General features: G+C 30.0%; 1 protein-coding gene across 10 annotated transcripts in view; it reads left to right on the forward strand.

The window, feature by feature from the left end:
- Positions 1–683: 683 nt before the first annotated feature.
- Positions 684–25,155, forward strand: part of LOC124365795 (ankyrin repeat domain-containing protein SOWAHC) — a 244,344-nt gene continuing 219,872 nt past the window's right edge. For 8 of the 10 annotated variants that reach the window (XR_006922749.1, XR_006922750.1, XM_046821836.1 and 5 more), the window contains exons 1-4: positions 684–841; positions 4,402–4,466; positions 11,382–11,753; positions 17,793–17,912. Coding sequence is in view for 8 of the 10 variants with exons in the window: in XM_046821836.1 (XP_046677792.1) it covers positions 715–841; positions 4,402–4,466; positions 11,382–11,753; positions 17,793–17,912 (684 nt within the window). In the remaining 2 variants the exon portion in view is untranslated. Of the gene's footprint in view, positions 842–4,401; positions 4,467–5,558; positions 5,635–7,240; positions 7,380–11,381; positions 11,754–17,792; positions 17,913–25,155 lie in introns of those variants that run through there. The other 2 variants (XM_046821879.1, XM_046821861.1) reach the window with 2 other exon arrangements.

Raw genomic sequence — 25,155 nt, forward strand, 5'->3', positions numbered from 1 at the left:
TGGACAGCACTACTAAAACAAGAAAACTAGAATAGCCTACTATGAATAGACTGGCTAATAGGAAAGTCCTAACTGCGACCCAAAGATAAGAGATTTCTAATCGTTACTGTTATCAGGTTTTCCCCGTTATCAATATATTAGGACCAAATCTGTAACCCTTGAGGATAACTAATGTCATAATTCACTTCTGTACAACTGACAAGCATAATGTAGTAGTTAGCTGCAGTATTCGTTTGGTTGCAGTTTTGCTTTACTAGGGTTATGGCTACTAATAAAATGTAACCAAGTAAAATCTTTGAACAGCCGCCATTTTGTACTGGATCAATCTTTTTGAGTGCGGTTTGCGGCATTAAACTCTGCTAGATAAGCCCTTTAAAATGATGTCCATATTGACCTATGCTCCTATTTAAGATTTCCTTCTGACTCCTTGCGGGACGTCCCCATGATATTACAGAAAACTGATAGTTCCTTCAAAAAGTAGATTTTTAGGTGTAGTATTGATGTACCAAATCTTGTTTCTTTATCTGTTATCGTTCAGAAAATATTATACCCGTGCAGGACTTTATGTACATCCTGTATAAGCATTGATTGATTACAAACGCTTGTACTTTGAACTATTGACTTTGTCAGCTGGCGCTGTCAGACTGTAAAACCTGTGAGATCGCCGTCACCCTGTTTAACTGTTGTCTGTTATTGTTGTGTTGTGTTGTGAAAATGGCTGCCGCGAGTGAGTTGAGTTTAGAAGCAGTTCGCGATTTTATGTTGTTAAAGGGTGGAAAAGTGACAAATCATGACCTCGTCAAACATTTTAAGAACTCTCTTACAAATCCGGACACCAGAGGTACTAGCATAAAAAAAGAATTAATAGAAAAAATATGTATTCACCTTAACCTCCCAACATAACCTATAAACCTGTTGTAACCTTCCTAATATTACATTGGGAATTTGTATCAATGTCCTAATTTGGGGTAAATGCATACTTAACTCATGATAATGTATTTATTATAAACTAAACTTAACGTCTATCCTATGTGTATGTTCGGATATTAGATCTGTGTGATGCTTGGGCTGATCTCAATTCTAGCCTATTGACTTGAGTATGAAACTATAGGTTTTGCTATCAGAATCTACACGAATTCATAAAGTTTATCATCGATCGAGAAATTTTGATTATTGTATTATAAAGTCTCTTGAAGTTGAAATATTTTGAATATATTCAACTTTGGCATAACAAAAAGTAAATTAGGCATCTAACAGTACTAGTAATTTTGTTGTTAGTTAACCTACATTTGAAATAACTCTTTCATTTCATGATTTTATTGTTTTGACACCATATTTGTTCTTAATTTTTGTAAAATAAAGTTTTCTATTACCCTCACATATTTACATAGCCAGTGCAATCTACTAGCCTACCGTACGCTTTCTGGTTTTAACAACATCTAAACATCGCTAATACAAGTAATTACCATCTTCAGATATTTCAGCCTTGCTGTGGAAGGCCATTTCCAATCAAGAAATAATCTATAAACTTTGTGGGAATGTTTCAGTTAGTACCTCTTAAATGAAACTGGCTTTCTATAGCGATGCTAAAATATCTTAAGATTGTAGTTGTATTAACAATGTTTTTGCGGTGTCAACTGAAACACAAAAATACCAGCAGTACCAGCTTCCTTTGTTTTTTATCGTAAACTCTATAGTCAGGTGTTTTTTGGCATTAAAGCACTACACTGCCAATTAATATTAACAGAGCCTACAGTTCCATAAAGGTTCTTAAACAACCGTAAGAATTAATGAGTGAAGTTCTACATTCACTGATTGCTATACCAATTTTTTATTTGAAATGAAGTATAAAGAAGATATAGAGACCAACTAAAGTGAATTTTAATAAGTTCCATAAATATCAATGTTTTTTCCTTAAAATGTGATGGATAAATGACTGTCAGATTGAGTGTAATCTAAGTTAGTTCGTAGTGTATGGTTGATGTCTGTAGTAGCCTATTTGGTTATAAGCCTATCTATATATAAGTATGTAGCCGAGATTCAGTTTAGTAGCTGTGTGAAATCGGAAATCGTAGCTCAATCTGAAGTGTATTGTAGCAGTCGCTTAACATGTGACCTTGGACCAACCGGTAAACAGGTATAATAAATAAGGTGTTGGTAAAAAATAAAGAATCTGGGATTTTTTGACAGAAGATTAAATTATTACAAGTCAGTATTAGTACTGTATGGTAGAATTATGTACATAGCAATATTAAATTCTTAAAAGATAGATTTATTCTTTAACAAGAAGATAGCAGTGTTTCCAACAGATCTACCTAAGGAATCTAGAGAAACATTTTTTTATAAGCAATGGGAATGCTTTTCTTTTAACCATTTTTGAGAAAGTGGCATATTCATGCTATTCTCAATAATAATAAGGTATGCTAATAAATTGAATAGTACTATGGTTTGAACCAGAACAAGCGAAAAGGTCTAATAGGCTTTGAAAAATTTTAGAAAGCGTTAAGTTACAATATTTTAGATCTAACCAGTAATTGCCTGCAACTCATTTTAATCATCACTTCAATGAAGAAAGTGATCTATAGTCAATATGAGCAATCATATATCAAATTTATATGGAGTCTTACTGACCAAGCTAGGTGAGAAACAGTTTTAACTCTCATCATTCAACTGTATTGTTGATAAGTGAATCTGTTGAGGTGACCATCAGAATTTGTAGGCTACAGTTTTTGGAACTGCAAATGTACATTCTCTATCAAGATCTATTTTAATGTAAAATGATTATTCTTGTTGGCTGAGCTATAATAAATATTAATTGTTTGTTAAAATTAACTAAAGTATGATGTTTATTGAGTAATTTTTAACAAATATTAATTTGACGAGATTACGAGTGCTTTATAAAACTTTATAGAATTGTAGATTTTAAAGATATAAGCACCCCCATCTCTCCACTACATATAAGGGTACAAAACTAAATATTATTTATCACTTCGAAGAATTCAAATACAAACCAGTGTGTAGGTCTTCTTTGTTTTTGGAATACCTAATGTCATTTTCCAAGAAATTGTTAAATCAGTAAGTTAAATGCGTTTTAATACAACACAAAGCTGGTTTTCCTTTAAAATTTGTTTATCAGGATGTTCCTTTAAATGTTCCATCTAAACAAATGTTAACTTAAGCAAGTACTTACACAAAAGTTTTTAAAATTCTAATTTTAAATTTTCATATCTTTCTGACGAGTATGTGAATTTTAACCCTACACTACCCAGAAAAGGAAAATTAAAGACTAATTATTGCCCAAACTAGACATTATTAGATACTAGTGTTTTAAAATTGGTTAAAATTGGTTTTAAAATTTGTAGCAAATGCTGTACGATTTCCTCAAAAATTTTAATTCTAAATAAACCTTGTTGTGCTTTCAGTTTCAAGATAGTAATCAATGGTTCGAATTCATGTAATACAAAGAATGTCTTAATGAAACTGAAAAATAGTACAGCCAGTACAAATAAGAGGGTGTAAATTAAGTGTGAAACTGGCAAGTGATGATTTTTAACGGTTTTTAATCCAAAAAGTACACACAGCCTTAGGGTGGCGTTGGTGAGGGTGAGGGGGGATTAGTATTGATTGAAAACCATAAATATACATGTACTGGTGTATATGAAGACAAAATTAAATATCATTATTTATATGTGTGGATGAGACCGTTGTGACAAATTTACTTTCAATTTGAATGTTACACTGACTAACAAAAAAATGTCACACTGTGATGATGCACCATTACACATCGGGAAATGTTTGGTGTTCCTTTAATTATATTGATAGAGCCTCTATATGTTCAAACAGGACCATACACTGGAACACAAGGACTAGGAATAGCACAGTTAACAAACACACACACACACACACAGTTAACAGTTAAAAGGGGATCGGCCTCTTTATACCCGGACTTATACACTTTTTATTAGTAAACTGTCTATCTTACATTCCCACTTACTGTGCTGTTCGCTAAATTCCTTGCACCCATAGACATTTAGCCGTTCGGAATAGGAAGAGTATTGCTAAATAGGGGAATGGAATCTCATTTTCTTACAAATAAATTGACAATTGGATATCATGTAAAATCATTACTAAAGATCTTAAAAAGAGCTGAAAAATGTGTAGTTTAATTTTTAATGTAAAACTATACTATAATGTAATGAATGACTAAAATTCATGGTTAATTGCCCACTGCAAACAATGGATTAGATGGATATAAACATTGTTATATTAGTTAGAGTATAACAAAATATCATTGGAGTTGTAGTTAGTAAGGTGTAAGGTAAGATCTAGTGAACAGTAGAGTGTCACACTACTTAGCATACATCTGTCAGTGTCTCACTGTGGTGTTGTTCTGTGTTCCAGTGCAGGCCCGCAACGAGTTCAAGGAGATTGTCAACACGGTAGCAACTATCATCCGTAGTGACGAGGTAAGTTGTGCTCTCATAGATAACTAATTTTTTCTGTGGTATAAACAAAAACTAATCCAGTTTTAAAGTGGTTGAAACCTTACAAAGTCGTCATTATTCATGATTTTGCTCCAATCAATAAAAAATTCACAAATCACCCTAATATTCTTTGTTTAAAGTTTGCTCTCGACGATGGAGTAAATGGATAGTAGGTTTTCAGACATTGGCCATTGTTATATGTAAAAAAAATATCGTTATATATTATTTTTTGTAACATATAACTATGGCAAATGTCCAATATTCTACTGGCCTTTCAACCTAATTTTGATTTATCGTCATTTTGCCTAAGTCATGAATGCAAAATATTGAATGAATTAACATGCAGTATAATCCAAATAAATTGTAAGTTTGTATGAGCTTTCATAAGTTTTTTATAGCAAGAAATGGTGTGATTTACTTGTTTCATTTGCAATAAAATATATTTATAGTTTACTACTGTAATAAAGACTATTATTACTTATTATTATTTATTTACTAAAATAAATTATAAAATATAAATTTAAAAAAGGCAAAATAATTTTACATATGCTATTTCAATTTAATTTCGACCCTATTTAAATTTCAATCCTGCTTTTTGTGTTTTGAACAAATCTAGCTTCAAAAATGCTAAAACAAATTGTATATGTAAGAGAGACTTCTATTAGCAAACATTGTCAAAATTATTATTCAAAGTTGGTTTTATATATGAATTTAATTAAATTTTTTTTAAAATATGTATTTGTTAATATTTAACTAAATTTCATAATATTATATTTTTATTTAGTTTCTATTGTATATTTAGAAAGAATTTAAATATATTTGTTCGCATTTTTAAAAGGGGAATAAATTATGTTTTCCTTAACAATATAAGCATTTGCATGAGGTTTAATAATTGCTTTATTGATGTCTTGGAATGCTTTAAAAGTGGTCATGTATTTAAATTGGTAACTAGGTTTAGTAGTTTTACTGACCTAAGAAACTGCACTCAACATTTTACAGTTTCAGTTTTATCTTTAGTGTTATCAACAACTAAGTTAGTCTTGCAAGATAAGTTGACTTATGCTTCCATTTTCTGTTGGGCTTCTGTATTGTTTGTGTGACTTCAAAATTTTCCCAAGTTGTAAGATTGTGCAAAACAATGATGTTTGTGGTAATAAACGATTATTATAACTTGTAACTAGTTTAATATTTTGTTTACTACAGAAATAGGAATCACTTGTGGTTTATTTATTAGAGAAATTAGTATTTTGTAGAGAGTTTTGTTAAAAAAAACAGTGATAATCAAAATGTTTTATTGTTAGTTCAAATTCATCAGCTTGGATATAGTAAAACTCCACTATCTTAGCCATTTACAAAAATTAAAAAACAAAGATAAAATATCTCTTTTGCCACTGTTAAAACAGTGTAGATTTGTGTGTTTGGCCGGCTTAAAGTCTAAAATTGGAATATATGTAGAGAGTTTTAAAAGTTGATTACTAGTTGTTTTGTTAGTACTAGAGATAATACTCTATTTTTGGATTACTAGAAATTTTGTTGCTAGTTTACAAAGTAGTAGCCTTGAAATAAAGAACATTTTATACAAGGTGAGTTTTGTAGACATTTTTAGGAAATTTTATATTTTTATTCTCTGATATACAATTCCCAAAACTAAAATTTTTGGACTGGGAAAAAGAGTTCTTGGAAGCGTTGTACAACCCAGAAAATGCATCTTAGAAGCAGAGTAATGTGGATTATGTAAACAATTTAGTCAGGCTATTTAACCTAGTCACTGGTTTCATAGTGCTGTGAATATTATCATCCAATTGAAATACAGAAACATACATTCAATGTTTTGACCAACTGATAACTAATATTTGATTCACATTTTACTAAATTGAAGGAAAAGAATCTTTCAATGTATTTTATGATGTTTCCACTTAGTTAAGAATAAATCTTTTAGTTTTATCTGTTTTAAGGTCATAGCTCCATAGTTCAAATGGAACAACACAACATTTTTTTTATTATCATTAAAATTATGCTATGGAAGAATATACTTTTCGCCTTCACTCTTGAATTCACTATTCATTTTATTTTTGGGCCTTATTATTGTAAACTCCAAAATGAAGTGGCTACTCTCTAGTTAATCAATATCAGTATACTTGGTAGATGTGTATACTGCAAATAATTATAATAAGTTAAAAGGTGAGTCCAAAATAATACAAGATTAACTATGGATACTAAACGACACTCATACAGCAATGGGTGAAATTACCAGTGGGACAATTTTACAGTGTAAGGCAATTGGAAAGTGAACATTCATGAAATGTTTACAAGTGAGTCACAAATAGTTTTTACTTAATTTCCACCATCCCACAATAGCTTAGTATCCCCACTGGTACCTTGCCACACAGTTTAAGCGTGATAGTAGTTAAGTGTGTCTACAATTAGTGGATTAAAGATTTGATACATTTAATTACCAAATATCATATTAAATTGTTCTATAATAAGTTTAATAATTACTTGTAAAGAGCCTATTTATTCTTTTAGTTAGTTTTTTTTTCTTCTGAAAGTGCTTTTTAATTTACTCTTCTATATGTTCTATATGTTTCCTTAATTTACTCTTATAGGATTGTATCAAGAGTATAATAGACAACACAAGTATTGTATAGTGTTTATATATTATACTACAATACCTTATGATAAGAATGTCAATCTATTACTCACAAGTTTAGAACTCAATGATATCTACAGTACAGTCAGTTGAGATTAGATTATGTCGTCGTATTCTGTCAAGTTCACTCGTCAGTAAGGCACGTCAGTGTTATATTCACTTAGTTTTGTAGTGGACGGAACGTTCTCTGAGGTATCATAATGGGAGGAAATAAACAGAGCAAGAGACAGAAACATGAAGCGAAGGTATGTTCTGTTGTTGTAGACAATCTTTTATCTGTCATTGTTAATTCAATTTTTTTTTATGATGCCTGTCATAAATATATAAAAGGCATTAAGAAAGTTCAAAACAGTACTAATAGTTTAACTTTACAAGACAGAATAGTAATTTCTTCCATTAACGACTATTTGTCTCTTCAGAAGAACTCTTCGCACGATGATTGCGTGGAAAATCCTAAATGTAAAGGTATCTGAGTACTATACTCTTTTATTCTGCCACTATTATTTTATAAGTAAGGTTAATCAACAAAATTGATGTTGAATAGGCCAAGACAGACTAAAAGTGATGATTCAAAAGGGAGATTCTTGAAGCAATGTTTTTACATTTTCACATAGATGAATAGAGCTTGTGGGGTAAGATATTACTTTTTAGCTACGGTACATGTATTCTTACTTTGTTTATATAATGTTTTTTTTTATCTCTATAGAACAATATTTGCTATTTAAGTTATTTAAAATCACAATTGATTACCTGCCTACAAAGGTTTATCATGGAGAAGGCAGCTGAATATTGTGCTTACTCATCAAGTTAGTTTATTTATCTGTCTAATTTTCAAGATAAGTGGGGTAAATAAGCAGAGTATGAAATTATAAATGATAGCTGAAAACACCTTATATATGTATTTCTCTAGAGCAATCGATTAACAAACATCCCCTACTAAAAATATTGCTTCATTTATATTATAGAGCAAACAGACATATATGCATATTTTATTAGTAATTTGTATTAAGTGTGTAAAATAACAGTTTCCCAGTATTATATGTATGTGTATATAAAAAATATCTCTGTTACATAATATTTGAAAATAATATTTGTTGCGAGTTCACAAAATTAACTGAAACATAAATATGCATAAGAAACATTAAAATGTTTATAATCTACAAAATTAACAACCTCACTTGTATATGATTGTTAATAAGAGTCTAAATTTTGTAAAAACTTTTTTTAACAAACAATAGTGCAAACTAGAATTTGGAAATGTTGGGCTAACTCTACTGACACGTTTAAGACGTGCAATTAAACTGGCGGTGAGAATATTGAACATCGCATATTTAATATTGGACTGAATCTGTTGAGCACAAAAATTGCTCTTTTAATTCAAAGATATTTTGTACTCTGTTCCATTATAGAAACTTATCTACATTCTATAATCCTACATTAATAAAGTTTTTTTGTAATGTATACATTTTTTTATTTCAATATATTATTATGTCTCAATCTAAATTCTACAATAGGTCATGTAAGGAATTATGGCCACAGTTCAACAATGTAATAATATAATCAGCTGATTAGAGCAGGTAAAATTAAAACAGCTGATTGTTGACTCACAAGGAGGAGTGCTGTCACATAATGACAGTTAATATTGTTTAGTCCTTGGCTTATTAAAAATTGAATTATCTTCCTTATTTCTCAACTGATTTTCTAACATTTGGTATCGTTAGATTTGGAAATAAATTGACAAACTAAACTACAACATGTGTGACTTTTTTTATTATATGTTGTTTTTAAGTTATTAATGTTTCAAGAATTTAAGAAATCACCATTTAAAAAAATAAGCTTCTAAAAAGTGTTATTTTTTTCTGTAATTAGATCTTTATGTCATAGAGCTATATACCAAATTTCAACTTATTAAAATTAGCCGTCCTCAAATTAAAAATGTTTAAGTGAAAAATGCAAAAAGTCGGATAATTTGGGTAATTATTGAGATTTCAAAAGTTTGAATGTAATATGTTGCTCTTTATTTTGTCCATGATTAATACTTGAAAAGGTTGGTAGAGGTAGAGTAGGACAACCTGTATATAATAAGATAAATAAAGAATAAGTTCTTTACAAAGTGGGTGTGTCCTGTATACTTCAAAATCCTAGTCACTATGTGTCAGTACCAAAGGCCTAGGCTAGCAGTGTGTTGTGTCCAATCCAAAGTCTCTGATATAAAACTTAATAGTGTTGCATATGCATTAATTGTTCGTCTAATTTCAAACTGATCCTTTCTATGGAGTTAATATTGTGGTTAAAATAGTTAGACTCTAAATTTCTAAAAAATGCTGAAAAAATACTAACAAATAATATTTATTTCTGTTTGAGCTCCGTTTTTAAATATTGTAATGGCTTGTAAAATTTTAGTGGAAATAAACTTGTACAGATAAACAAAAATGTATTTTATTATAGATGTATTATTGTATGTTGTTTTAGTCCTATGAAAGAAATAATATGTTGTTAGTAAATTGTATTCACATAGCAGGAGAACTTTATATCAAGTAAACTAAATTTTTTTAATAGACTGTTTGACACACACATTAAAAAAAATTTTACCCATGATGATGTAAAACATTTATTAGCACCATTAGACATTTTCTCACAGAATTAAAAAAAACTGTATTATTTGAAAGTTTGTAGAATTTTTAATAAAAGAGTGTTAAATAATATATTTGTAGTACGGTAATTTTGTTGTTGGATTCCTAAATAAATATATAAAGCAAGGAGAGATATAATTGAGATGAATGGTGTGCCACGACTGAGTAGGTAGCAACAGTGGCTGGCCAGCCAGCTCATAACATATGGTTGACACCAACAATTTGTATTGTATGAATGGTCCAAGTATGAATGGAGCAGCCACTATCTTGTATCAATTGATATCATCAGCTGACATGTATCGGCTGAGGCACATGCCTACACTTGGTGTATACTTTGTCTTGCCCACTCTACCATCACAGACCACACACGTACTTTACCTGCAGTTTGGCAGTGGCTCAACATGTCATTTGAGACCAAATTGTTTCTTAAAAAGCGAAAGATGAGTTTTGAAATGTTTCTGTGTTGTGCCTAATATGAATTAATTTTTTTCTACTTTTAATTAATAATAAGTTAAATAAATTTTAACCAATTCATGTTGAATAATCATACTGGTTTAAAAATGGGACAGCATAATAGAATTTAATTAAAAGTAAAATGAAAAGGTAGAGTAAAGATTCCAACAAGAAAATTGGTATCCTGTGTAGGCAGCCATCTTGACTTTTATTCCTGCAAAATAAAAGTTACCCAAGTATTCTACAGTACACAGTAATGATAATAACAATTCAAAACACGCAATTTAATCCAGTATGTTTATCATTTTACTAGCAGTTGTAAATCTTTAAAATTATAATTTGTGAAAGTTTTAGTATTAGTATAGTTGTAAAATAAGTTGGGTGTTGAAACTTGATAAAGAGAAGATCTAAATACAAAGTGGTATTACTGTTTATTGTTTGTGTTATATCAGGGGACATAAGTTATGTTATTGTTACATGAAATAATAAATCTCTTAAGGGTCGTCAACTTTTGACATTTTAGCACAGATGTTTCTTGTGATGTCTCTTGTTTGATCTACATGTATTGTATATAAAAACATTGTCAGGAATGTAAATTAATTCATGTGTGGAAATTATTATAATTTCTACCCTTATTTGTGGGATAACTTGATGCCACTCTGATGCCAAGCTGCGGCCCTTCTGTCTACCTCTGCCCTCTGGTCCTGTCTTGTTCCTGTGGCAGAAACAAGGCTAGAAAGCTGCAGGTAATGTGAAGCGCTCTTAGAAAATGAGAAAAAATAAGTACAACATGATGATACAGTGTTCACCATGTCATGTGATGTGACAACTCTTGAGTTTGAAGTAAACAAGTTGTGGACATGTTCTTAGATTTGTGTTGCATAATGCAGGGCACGTGCAAGAATCTCCCACGTACTTTGAATATGTTTCTCTTGATATTTTCTAATCCCATTGTCAGTGCCGGTGGCATAATGTAACATGAGTTAAGCTGCATAAATGCTGGGTTGTTAAGTTTGTTTCACAACTGTTACATTGTTTTATTTCAGCTCGGAATCAAGGAATGAGAAGAGAATGAATTAAACATAAGTATCTTAAGTTTAAGTTGTTGACTAAATCAGTGGAAATGTAAATTTGTTTCAATGTGTTTCTTGGATGTTTCAGGGAGAAAAATACTTGGTATTGAAGAAGAAATACAGGACTCCGAGTTTGCAGAGTTCTGACTCCTTCGCCAGTGCTCTAACCTCCCCAGATATCAATCCCTCACCATCTATGACCTCTCTGCATTCCATGGCAGACAAACGATCCATCTCACACTCCACATCCCAAGATTCTCTGGACAGCGCTACGTCCCCGACCCGACAGCCACCGCCATACCGCCCCCCTCCCCCACCCGTCGTCTCAACACCCCCATCCACCCCAGTGTCTGATGCTCCTCCTGTACCTCCTCGCAAGAAGAGCACTGGAAGCAACAAAGAAAACTCTCCAGAGGTCACTGGAAGGCCAACAACCATCGGTGCAGAAGCTGACGTAGAAGTAAGTAGCTAAAAACTAAAATTTGTGCTTAAAATAACTAACAATATATTTTTAATAAAAACTTAAGAAGTATTATAGTATTAATATAATCTTATATTAACAAAAATATCTTTTCGTCTTTTTAAGTAAAAAACTGAAACTGATGTGAATTGTGTTGATATTGTTAACTATATTTTTGTTAATATACAAACTAAGTTTTTAAGCCTACTTCGCCAATCTCATGACTGTTATAAGATTTCTTGTCAAATGATGTTGAAATGTTGCTAACACTTTTAAAACCACGGTATATTGTGTCCTCAATATGGAGAGTGATCTTCGTCATTAGCTGCTAAACTGAAACTATTGTTCCATACAAGTAAATATGGATTAAAACCATAGAGGATTCATCTTCAGACGAATAATAAAACATCTTTTCTGCTAGATGATGGACAAAATATACCAATGTAATAATATATCATAATAAATTCATCATTACAATAGTATATAGATAAAAAATACTAACATGTTGCGTTGTATGCATAAGTTGATCCTAGGGTGAACAGTTAGTTCTTTATTTTAGAGTTGTCTCTTTCTGATTTAACGATTTTACTCCTGTGTAATATTTTATCGTATGCAATGATGTAACTTGTAATAAATTTGGTTAGAATTATATTTACAATATGTCCTTTGGTAATCAACTCATTATTGTGTTTTGTATGTTCATAGTTAATGTTGAGGTATCTGATATGTTTAAAGTATAACGACAGATTATGGATTTTTCTATACATAATATAGGATCTTATAAATTACATAATTATTTCTTCAAATATTTTTATATGTCTTATGATTAGCATTGGTTCAGTGTTCTTCATGGTATAATCAGGGTGGCAACCTTGTCAATTGAAAGCAGTCAGAACACCACCTAGAGACTTAGGTTCTACTTGACTGATTGCCAGCGTGTTGCAGCTTTACTAACATCTTGAGTAACCAGTAGTATGGTTAAAAAATCCTCATGAAAACTATCCTCAAACTATACCCAAAGGCAGTGTTTCCCCAATTTTTTGGACTCAAAGCATCCTTTAGGTTTGTACCACTTTCTGCTGTGCCCCACCTCATCAGCTCATGTCAATAGAGTCGATGAAGAATAACAATAAAGTATTGTGACTTTATAATTCACATTATAATTAGTTCACATTGGTAAAATATTTGCCTTTATGCCTATTGTAAATTAGCTATGATAAAAGTATCAAGTAAAAACCGTGTGTTTTTTTTAATTATGTAAAACTATGTGCTATTTACTGTTACTGATTTTTAAAGATCACTACAATTATATTGTTTTTAGACTTGGAGTAATACAAATAAATATATAGAGGGAAGTAAGTAGAGTACAAAATGTTTACCTTTTAAATATTGTTTTAATAATTCAGCGATTGCTTAATAAAATTACAGTTTAGCTAGTCAGATTATATCTACTCAAATTCATCACAGTGCGTAATAATCGTTTAAAGTTTCACACAAGCCAATCGGACATATTTACTAAAAGTCTATGCGAAGGATGAGATTTTTTTCTTTTAATTAGTACATTAAAATCTGGACTTATGTCAGAAACTGTAATGACACTTCTTTCTCAAAGTTTAAGTTTGGTCTGTATTTTGATTTGATGACTGCTACAGCTTAGAAGCCTGCCTTAAAAGGTAGGAAGTTGCAAAGGGTATCAATACAAGCAACGCTTTCCTGGCAGTCTTTGGGTTCACTTTTTTCCATGTTACACCAAAACTCTAACAAATAATTTGTTTTGAATCCAGTTTTAAGGGTGTATATGTTTGGAATTTAACCAGTTGATCAACGTTTAGATGCATTTCTTTGTTAAATGGATTTTTTTTATACCCATTTAATAAAGTTGACATGTTGATAAGGACATATTCATCAAAATGCTCTGTTTGGGAAGATCTTTCTTCAATGAACTATTTCAAGTAAAAAAATCTAGTGTATTCACCTTAAGCCATGGTGCGCTCCGTAAATTGAGTTTCTTTTTAACCCTCCACTATGTCTAAATGTTTAAGATATGTGCCTTCTTCTTGCAATTACTTACTTAGTATGTTCAACTTTTCAAACAATTCAGTAAGAAAAGTTGTTTTTGACATAAAGTTCTTATCAATAAATTTATTAGCAATGGCATGGTTTTTATCCTTCTGGTAAGCATATATTTTGTGTCTCAGTTCTAACACTCTGGAAATGGTGTTACCAAGGAGATAACCAACAAGAACTACTGTAGAATAAAACTCGAGTGGGCAGATCCCTTGTCCTTGTACATTTGTTCAAAAAATCATATTTTTAGGAGTGTTTTTAACTTAGTTGATTGCACCGATAACAACGTTAAGTATATCGTGCAGTTCCTTAATGAAATGTTCAGCGGCTAATGCTTCTCTATAAATTATGCAATGGGCCCAAATCGTAATGGTTGCTTTCGCTCAAGCTTGAAGTCCCTTTTTCAACCTGCCATTGAACTACCACTATCAGTAGACTACATATTACAACACATTTTTGCCAGTCAATGTCATGCTTATTGGCTTGTCTGAGTGGAGTGAATTGTAGCATCAAGGCAATACGTTCCAAAAAATGGTGTTAAGTGCACCCGCAAGTCTCTCACCAGAACGAAATTCATGCTATGAAGCAGCAAGTTCTTTTTTTATGCTTAATTGTTTTAATACATAGGTAATTTTAAGTCATTTATGGAGCTGTAGGTGTATTAAATGTAATTAAATTATTCAATATTACATTATAAATATAGTCTAGTGTGAAAGCAATAATATATATATGTAATATATATAATTTTTTAACACAATATGATATTTTCTTAAAATCAGTGTAGCTCAACCCTCGGTGCCCTTGGCAGAATTTTGAGGCATCCCAGGGCACCGTGGCACACAGTTTGGGAAGCACTGCCCAAAGGATATTCTAAATTTTCTTCTGAGCGGTGTATAAAAAATTGTATTTTCACATAAATCATAGTGTTCAAATTTTCTAAATGTTTTCACCTTGGAATACATAGTACACATCCAGACTACATTCAGTATAATACAGAGCACATTCAGTTTAATATTTAATATCTAAAATAATATTTATTTAAATATTTAAAAAGTTATTTATTTTTTTAATGGAACCTTTTACTTTGCAATAAAAAATCAACAGTTTATCAGAGTAAGAAACAGGGTCCTTTACAATGAAAATTCCTTAACCAAGGTACTGGTTGAACTTCAATTAAATGGAAGACTGGAAAAAATAGCTTATCAGTTTCAGATAGTTTTAGCCAGACTACTTATGTTAATTCATTATTAGATTTAAGGCAGTATTATGTAGATATTATAATGATTTAGAGTGTTATTTTAACATAACACAAAACATTTGTTAATGGTTTCAGAATGTAATTTTTATCTATGTTTCAAGTAAAATGTAGAGATTCCATTGAAATGATAGTGTTATTTACATGTTTTCTATTATTATAAAACAAACATTAGCGACAATAATGGTTACTAGGAAATTTATTTTTAAAATCTTTGAAATTGAGGACAGATTTGTGAATTTAATTACTTATTTAAATGATATAATAACTATTAAATCATTTTTAAGAACCATTCATGCTGCAAGATGCTCATGCTTAAAATATGACGAAACTAAAATCTGCATCATGAATAAAGTCTTCTTATTTTTAATACAACACAGATAGTTTTTCTGTTGTTTTTATGTAAATTATTACCAAATGTTTGGTACAATTTATATAAATTTGGATATTACTTTGGAAAAATAATTAAGTGAACTTCAAAAACTCACCATGGTAAAAAATAACTTAATGCAGTTTTTTTATTAATAAGGTTAGTTTTATACTGTTATTTATATAAATTAATCAAATTAGATTTAAAATTAATCAGCTAATTTTAAAATTAGTTTATTATATTATTGGCATATATTTAAGTCTAGTAGTAAAAATTAAAACTGTCAGTTTGTTGTGTTTTATGCGGACCAAGGTGCACTGATCATCAATCATAGCACGTTATTTTCGTTTCGAGGTAACTTTCAATATTGTTTTCATTTGATACTCATCTCTTATATATTTTATGCTTTTTTTATTGTCTTATTAGTAGTATTTTCTAAATTAAATGCATTAATTTTATGTTTTGGTTTTGATAGATTTTTTCAAGACAAACAGTTGGTGTAACATTTATGTGACATTCCATTAACCTTTCTCATAATGTTGTCAAAGCGTACAAGTACATTTATTTCAATTTCTTTTATTTATTATTTCATATTTACTAATATTGTATTTGAATTGTCAAAGTTTACTTGACAATTATTGGTATTGCATAGTTTTGAATAATATCTTGAAGATAAGACAATTCAACTTAAATGATTTTATTTATTCTAACGTGGTTTTTATTTCAAAACTATAATTGATAATTTATCAACATTTGTATTATATCATTTTAGCTACACTAATTTAAATGTGAAAACATTGAAGTTGTAGTTAATTCTTTAATTTTTATACTTAAATGCAAATTATTAAAATTAATCTCTTGTAGTGAAACATATTATTTATTAACCTCTATAGTTGTTTCAATGTTTATTTTTATTTAGTGAGCTGATGTCTTATGTTGTCTATATATTTATCATGTATTATTCATAATTGTGGTATTTATTTTTAAATGATACTAGTTAGTTAGATTTTTACAAATTAAATATTTTGGTTTGTTTTTTATTTTAAAATGAGCAAATAAACTTTACTCCAATAGTGTTGTTATTAAATTTATTGGAAGTTCACAATGTAAGTTTTAATTTTTCAATTCTCCATACAATATCTAGAAAAGTGTTATTTTTCAATGTCTATTCATGCGCTCTATTACATTTTCTTGTTATACATATAAAATATTCTATTTTATTCATTATTCAACTTCCCGTTATTCTCACTTTATTTGGAGTTGCATTTTAATTTGGTACTGACTAGTAACTTAATTTTCACTTTGTATTGTTTTTGTATCAGCTTATTCTGTGCATTAATTATTCCACTAGTATTGTTAGTAAATAATTTCTTTATTTTCAACAGTTTTGATTTTGTCTGATTAGGTGTATATGTTGTACAATAGAACAATAGTGAACTTCCAATAACAGACTATCATGAGATTCGTAGTAGTATTTAGCAAATGATTGTGTACTGTAGTCTTGATTGTTTCTCGACCCCGAGAAGGTTCTGCATGACCCTATGCCCCTTGAACTGTTTCTTGCACTGTTCTTGCTCTCCTCTTCTGGTGTCTTGAACATCATTCGTCAATGTCTCTTGCAGGACCATGTCTGTAACCGAGGCGATCACTGACATTGCCAATCAGTTATTGAACTGTAGTTGTCCATCATTCATTGTTGAGCCATGACCAAGTGTATCTGAAAGAGATAATGCATGTGAATGTGTGCATGAATATTTTCTTGAAAATACGTTATATAAATATTCTTTACATTATTAGATATGATTCTTCATTAATTTAAAATTGTACAGTCTAATGTTTTCAGTTCATTTATGACCCCTTCCATTTTCAAAGAAAACTTTGTAAAAACCATATAGGTTAACTTAAAAAAATAGTTATAACATAATATCATAAACAAATAGTTTCTTAAAAACACATGGTTAAAAAAAATTTATGGAGATGAAATTTAAATTTCCAAAATTAAAAAAGTATTTACAACATAGGTAAAAGAAAATTCAATTAGACTAAAACAGTACTGTGTTTGCATGTTTGCGTGTGTGTGTGTTTACATGTTACATAATCAAAATTAAGTATATGCATATATATATAAAATAGACAGTTTTACACAATTATTATTCATGTTAAAACCAAGAAGTGTTGAATTATATAAACCGGCTTCTTATCATAGTCACAAAAAAGTAAACAAATATTATATCCTTAAAAACACATGATGAGTATAAGGAAGTATGCAACTTTTAGTTTTTTAATGCATTTCAGTAAATATATACATGTTTAAAAAAATATCTTATTGTTTTATTTTTATTTGCAGGAAAGTGACCCCGAGAACAAAATTAGCGTTAAGGAATGTATGCAAAAGTTTCAACGCATGGCGTCAGAAAGTGCACTACAGAAAGCACATCTTCCTGCTGTCAAAAAGAGATTTGAAAAGGTAAGTGAAATTTTTTAAATCGTGTTTTTTCGTGGGTGTAAATTTATTGATGTTTGATAAAAGATGGAAATGGTATAATTTTTTAAATGGTAAGTTACGAGGTTTTTTAAGAAAGAGCATTAAAGAGTTACGATAAATGTACAGAAAGCTGTTGTGGGTGGCTACAACAGTTTTGTGTCAGAGACGAGAGAGTGTAAAAAAACTGTTCACATGTTGACAGATCAGCTCTCCCCCTCCCTTCAACCCAACTGTATCAATCATGTGCAGGGACAATGTAGAATGTGGTGGTTATCTTTAGCCTCATCCATGGCTTTATAAATATCTATTTATAGTTAATCCCAGACTGATGCAATGTAGACTGTCACTTCAGTAATTGCTTAAGCCTTTTGTGTCATAGTGAATTGCAGTGACCTTTTCCTTGTTTTGTTCATGGTGATGAAGAAAATCATGTTAGAAAAGTAATTTTGTGCAAGCTAGATAAATTAAAATATTCTTAGAATCAAGACAAAATCTTGAATAAGTTATACATTTACAGTTTTGATGTAAAGCTTATTGCTAAGCAGTTAAGCATCGGAATATTTACAAAAATAATGTCCAAAAAACATTTTTCTTACATTTTGTAAAAAAAAGAAAAATATGTTTCCATGGAAACAATAAGATATTGTTATTATAATGCTCTCCATATAGTTGTGAATACATTGACATATATTTATATTTGGTTTATATTTGTACTAACAGTTATGAAATTTGGTACATTATAAGAAATGTCTGCGAGGCTGTTAAAATAGAGCCGCCAGTACAGAGTGACACCATTGCCAGTACTAGGGTTAAAACTTGTTACTATAGTTTTTGAAACAACATTTATACATAACAATTTTTTTAAAGTCATACACATCTAATAAAAAAATACAAAATAAATGCCTGCACACCGACCATTACTACACTACCTTCTTCGGCTATCTTGGCTAGTAAAATAAGAAAAGGGATAATAGTGAAAGGGTTGACAGTATTTTGTTACATTGATAAGAAACATCAACTGGTGAAGCCGTCTGACTAAAATAAGTATTTACGGTGAATATCAATGAAACAGACATGACGGGTAAGTCACGTGTTGTTATTGGTCAAGATAGACTGTTTCCTAGGTAGTTGAATTATGATTTCTATTTATAACATCTAGATAAATTAAGTACCTAGGACCTTCCTATTTTAAATTATAACTTTACACACTTAATTATTGTATCAATTTAGGACACTTACAGTCATTTGGAGTATCTGGAACTATACAATACCCTTGCTAAAGGGAGCCTGGGAGAGTCCCCTTGGAGATATGTTAAATAATATAATTATTAAAACTAGCTCTTTATATAAGTTTTTTGTTGAAACATTAAGCATTTTACTTTTAATAAAGTTCTAAATTGAGGTTTATTCTTGAATTTGTGTAACACATTTATTTTTGCTTTGGTATACTTTAAATTTTAATATCTACAAGGAAGTGAAATTTTATTAAATATTTATTCTTGTTTGAAGTATTAAAGACATATTCAAATTAATTTTAGGTTTTGAATAATATAAATTAAATTATTGAGAAAATAAAGAGCAGTAAAGAGAAAATGTTTGAAACGTTGTCTTTTTTGTCTTACATTATTTTATGGCATGGTAACAACTTACTACCATGCAGTAAAGCATGTCCTAAAATATTCATTTCTCTGTAAAAAATTTGGTACTAATTATATAATGTGCTACAAGGGCAAATCCAGTACCGATTTGTGGGAGAGGCTTGAGAAGACAGTGGGCTATCCATGGCCCTCTTTTGTTTTAATGTTTATCAGTTAGGAAACATCATCAAATCATGAGTCTTTATGCTAATGTATGTCCTATGTTCTTTCTACAAATATTTTACGCCCATGTTGGTAATATAAGAATATACATCTTTTTTATCATGTAAGATCACGTCACTTAAACTGTGTCATCAGTCAGGAGATTGTATTGTGTATTTGTGTTTTTATCCTTATATTCCAATCAATCAACATAAAATTGTGTACCCTTATAGAAAATAATGTCAGAAATTGAAGTGTTAATTCCCACATGAAATTATTCTTGTTCTTATAGTAAAAAAATATTAAAACAAAAAACACAAAAGAAATCAAATACAATTTTTTAAATTTTGTACTCAATCAAATTACTATGAAAAGTGTTACATTGTAGACAGCTTTATTGTGAATAGTAGGATACACAAATATATCTTTTTTAATATTTTACTTATAATGTATTTATTCAGTTTTTGCATTTTCCATATTTTAAACTCCATCTTCTTCAGTACACGCTTTAGAGAAAATTAGTAATTTCAAAAGTATGTACTAGAAAAAATTACAAAAAGTGTTAAAGTGTTGTCATCCTAAAGAGGTTGAGTTATTTTTATAATTAAAATAGAGTGTGATTTTTCAAAATCTTGGAGCGACCATTGCCCCTATGACCCTTCCACTGGATCCACCATTTGTATAGTAGTAATTATAGTACACAAGTGTCATTTTAGTTGTCACGATTAATAATACAAACACTTTAAAAAGAGTAAAACCTGTTATTACAATTTTTCCATCATAATAATTATTATAGCAGTTTATTGGCATTTGGTTTAAGATACCTAAGATACGAAATATTAAGTTACCTTAGATATGTTGGAACTTGGAACAGATTCAATATCTATAAATAGTACTGGTATAATAACAGCTAGCCGGATACAAGGCTCATTTTCTTTAAAATTGAATTATACATTTTGTTTAACTATTTTAAAGATACTATGATGCTTCAGAACTTTTAACTAGGTGTATATTTTTGAAAAGTAGAATGTTTCTTTTATTTAAGTCAGTTGTTTATATAATAATTATAAACACTTCTTTCCACAGTTAATGTTTTGAAATAAATTAAGTGGCTAACTATTATTAAATTTAAGATACGAATAATTATATTTTTCCAAGAATGGTGAATTAGTTGTAAGGTTACTAATTATGTTGTCTTATTAAGTTAGTGGCACAGTAGCCTTGTACCAGAAGCATGCACAATAGGATGTGGTGTATAATGAAGGGTTGGTCCAGCCTTTGAAGGCTAGGGAGGGTAGCATCAACAATACTACCCAACAATATACTAGGCTGTAGCTCCTCCTCCTCACAGGTGACTCTTTATAAGGAACCGTTATGTTTATATCTTTTTCAATAAAAATGTGTATTTATTTATGAAATTTATAAATTTAATAATTTGAGTTTATTTTTCATAAGTAGAATAATGATAATAGTATATTATTTGTATTACAGCTAATTTATTTTTTGTTAGAAACTAATTCAGATAACATTAAAATTATACCAGAAATTAGAATTTTTCTGAAAAACCGATCATGATTTAATGAGTAAACAAAACAAAATATTCCAAATATAGTTTAAAAAACTATTTCTGTTAGGACTAACTTCTACAAAATGAACTACTTCTTTATTGTTTATTTTATTAACAATTTTTTCCAGTGTTATGTTATGTTTGTCGTACTTTGTGTAACGATTTATATACAAATTTTATAAATCTATATAGAGATTTTCTGATTAACTTTCTGTAGATTTATGACGTAGTATTATTTTCTATCCAAAAACTTCTTTCATTCTTAAATGTTACCTATTTGTGTAGAACATGAAACTCATTAACCTAATAAGTAAATTTCCAAAATACCATACAGCATATAATTTTTTAAACACAGTTGACAATTTATGAAATGAAATAACATTTCAAGAATGTATTAATATACCAATTGCACCATAAATTGTATGATGTATTTTGAAGATGAAAACAAAAAGTTAGTGAGAATCATTTGGTTTTTACCAACTCAACAAAGATGTCATCCTTAAATTTTAGATTTAGAATGAAAATTAATTTCAACATAGACAAAAATTTGGTCTCCGACAGTGAATGTACCATGTTCATGAACATAAATATGAACCATGAAATATCGCTGAGTGTATCTTTTGTATCAACTTATTTTCTGTGTGGTAGTTTGTATATATCTATCAAAAGATAATCTCTAGAATGGAATGACCTATAAGTTTGAAATTTGGAATTCAGGGAAGCCTGTTGTATAATACAGATAAAATAATCACAAATTTGAACAAAATCTGAATTTCAAAAAAAAAGGATTAAATTGCTGTTAAACATTTTATACCTCAAAATATTATATTTTTGTCCTAGATTCTGATGTTTTACAAAGTAAGGTATAACCGTGTATTTTATATTTATATTCTTAGTCTGGATTAAATGTCCCTTATTACAAAATAAGTTGAAAATGGTGTGTTGTCCTACTGTGTGTTGATAACCCGATCGGTTTGGGTAGAAGTAAGCAATGCAAATCATTAATAAGCAAACAGGTACCTTTATTTGAGTTGAAAAAATGGAAATGTGTAAAATATTGAATATAAATCTACCCTTTCAGATGTTTTAAAAAATTTTCTCCAGCGGCCAAGAAGGGCTGGGCAGCAACTGAGAGGTGGCCTGAACAATGAATGGTGCAGAGGTTCAGCATTATGTTTGAATCAATATGGATATTGACAGAGCAGTGAAACAAATCAATAACAAGCCTGCTGGGCCTCAAATTGCTTTCTAATCAGTCTTCTGACCGGTGGCCATTAATATCACTCTCCTGACAGCCCCAGCGTCGCGTCAGTATGGGTGCGTTCACACCTGATGTTGTAGAGCTCATGGAGGTTGTGTACCTGTGGGTACTGTAGTCAGCCACCAGGCTAAACTGAGAGTTATTGAAATACATTTTTGTGATTAAAGTAACTCTTGGGTAAAATAAATTGTACTGTTTATAAATAAAGTACTAATTTGTTCAAAATTAATTTTTATAAGACGTGTTAGTCATGGCGTGAGTAATTTACAGTAACAGATGTAATTTCTGATGATATAGATTACTACTATTCATGGTTAACTGTTCCCCTAAATGGTATTTTTGAACATGTCATGATATATATATATATATATATATATATATATATATATATATATATATATCTTAAACGCATATGTGACAGATACGGCCAAATACAAAATAATTGAATCGGAAAAAGTAAGCGCTCTGTGGTGTAATGGTAGCACATTCACCCGGCAAGTGAGACATCCGGGTTCGACTCCCGGCGGAGCAAGTACTTTTTGCGATTCAATGTTTATTGAAATTAAATAAGGCAATAGCCGTTTATACAATTTAACGTACATATATATATATATACATTTAAGTTTTATCAGAAGATAAGAACACTAGGTCCATCCATGGACTGATTAAGTGGAATTTTGAAGTTGCAGATACTAAGTAATAATACTTTAATCTAAAAATAAAAATATGTTTAATCCCTTCATACAATATTAAAATGTTTTGCTTAAAACATTTTTATTGTCTTGCAAAATTTATTATATTATCAAATAGTAAGAAACATTTTACATCAATACATAATGTTTGAAGGCCTAACATTGTTAATCTATAAAGAAAAATAAATTCCTAGTTCACTGTGTTAAATCTTTTCTGGCAATAATGTGATTGCAAATACGATATAGATCGTTCTTTATATTAAGTGATGATAAGTTTCACAATGACAACCATTCACAAAACCAATTTTCCGTTAGGAAAAATTTTTAACAAAATAATAGTATGAAATATATGTTAAATATGAAACCAACATGATTATTTAACATTTTGATAAAATTGTTTGTAAGCAACAAAGCAACACCATAACAACATCCTTCTTGTTATAGTATTATCTTACAGGAAAAATACTAAAATTTAAGTTATTATTTTAATTTTAATTAGTTTATTATAACTATAAATAATAAATAATAAGTGAACAATATTAATTATACACCTTTCTCCTTCCGTAAAGCAGGTTTCTGAGGAGAAATACATTGTTTACAGGATAGCTAGGTTTTAATTTTAAAACTTTACATTAAAATATTGTCTAGTAATATTCATTAAATTTTCCTTGGTTACGCATTTTGAATTAGATATAACTTCTAAACAGATTATATTTTATATAGCCTACAATTACGTTGCTGGTTTTAACATTTAATTGTATATATTGTGAAATTATAATGCATAACAATTTTGTGAGAGTTGAATATGGCTGTTGAAAGAATGCCCATAGCAAACCTGAAAATTTAGTCCAAAACTTTGTTATGAAGTAAATTTTGTTTTAAAAACAGGTAAGTTACATTACAATGTTGTATTTCTACAGTAGAATATCTGTTTCGAATGCCATTTCTTATTCTCTAATCATTAATCTAGATTTACTGGTAAAAATATTTTATGCTTGATATGTTTGGCAAACTATTTTGGCTGTTTGTACACTAAGTAGTTTGATTCATTATTAGGGCAATATTAATTACAAAAATGAGGGGGAGTAAGGATTTATATAGGATATAATAAGTGCTGTTATTAACAACACTGACATGATTACTTCAGTCATCCGATTCGTCAATACACCTGGCTACGTATTTCACCCGAATATTTAATTCATCTGACTTCTACCCATCAGGAATTTGGAGGGATTATCTGACTCTGCTAGTCCCTCCAGCTCTGATGGTAATTGGAAAACCACAATGGACTCACAGAATCTTTGATTGTCCAGGAATCATAATAGATCTTCCGGCAATGGAAGTTCATATAACTCCATTGTTAAACTCTGATTATGATTTCTCAAAGTTATGAAGTGCTCTGTGTTCTAAAATGATCAAATCCGCCAACTGATTGTTCCCAACAATATGACGATGTTATTGGTATTGATACTGTGCTGTGAGCTTCTACCACTAAACTATTTCTCTAGGTACATGCTACTTTCTCGACAATGTAAGCCAAGGAACTTCTCATAATACCTGAGTATCAGTGGTACATACATATCTCTTCACTTCTTTAACAAACCATACTGAGCCTTCATCAGTATCCAACAACTAACTGCTCCTGTGTCCCCAGAGGATTCACTTCCGGCTGGTTTATACCTTCCAGTTGAACCCACACTGGGTACAGCAAAAACAAATGTGTCACTTAAACCTGGGCAACCTTATAGATGTCCAGGAGCGGCACATCACTAACAGCAAATGTCGAGATTCTGGGGCGCAAGAGAAATTCGATAGGTCTTGTCTACTGCGGGAGATGATTGTTGGAGTTGGTAGGATTTTTTCTGTGTGAGTCAAAGTTTGTTGTGAGCCTAGACATAAGGATGTG

The sequence above is a fragment of the Homalodisca vitripennis genome, chromosome 1, assembly GCF_021130785.1.
Source record: "Homalodisca vitripennis isolate AUS2020 chromosome 1, UT_GWSS_2.1, whole genome shotgun sequence".
Taxonomy (NCBI): Eukaryota; Metazoa; Arthropoda; class Insecta; order Hemiptera; family Cicadellidae; genus Homalodisca; species Homalodisca vitripennis.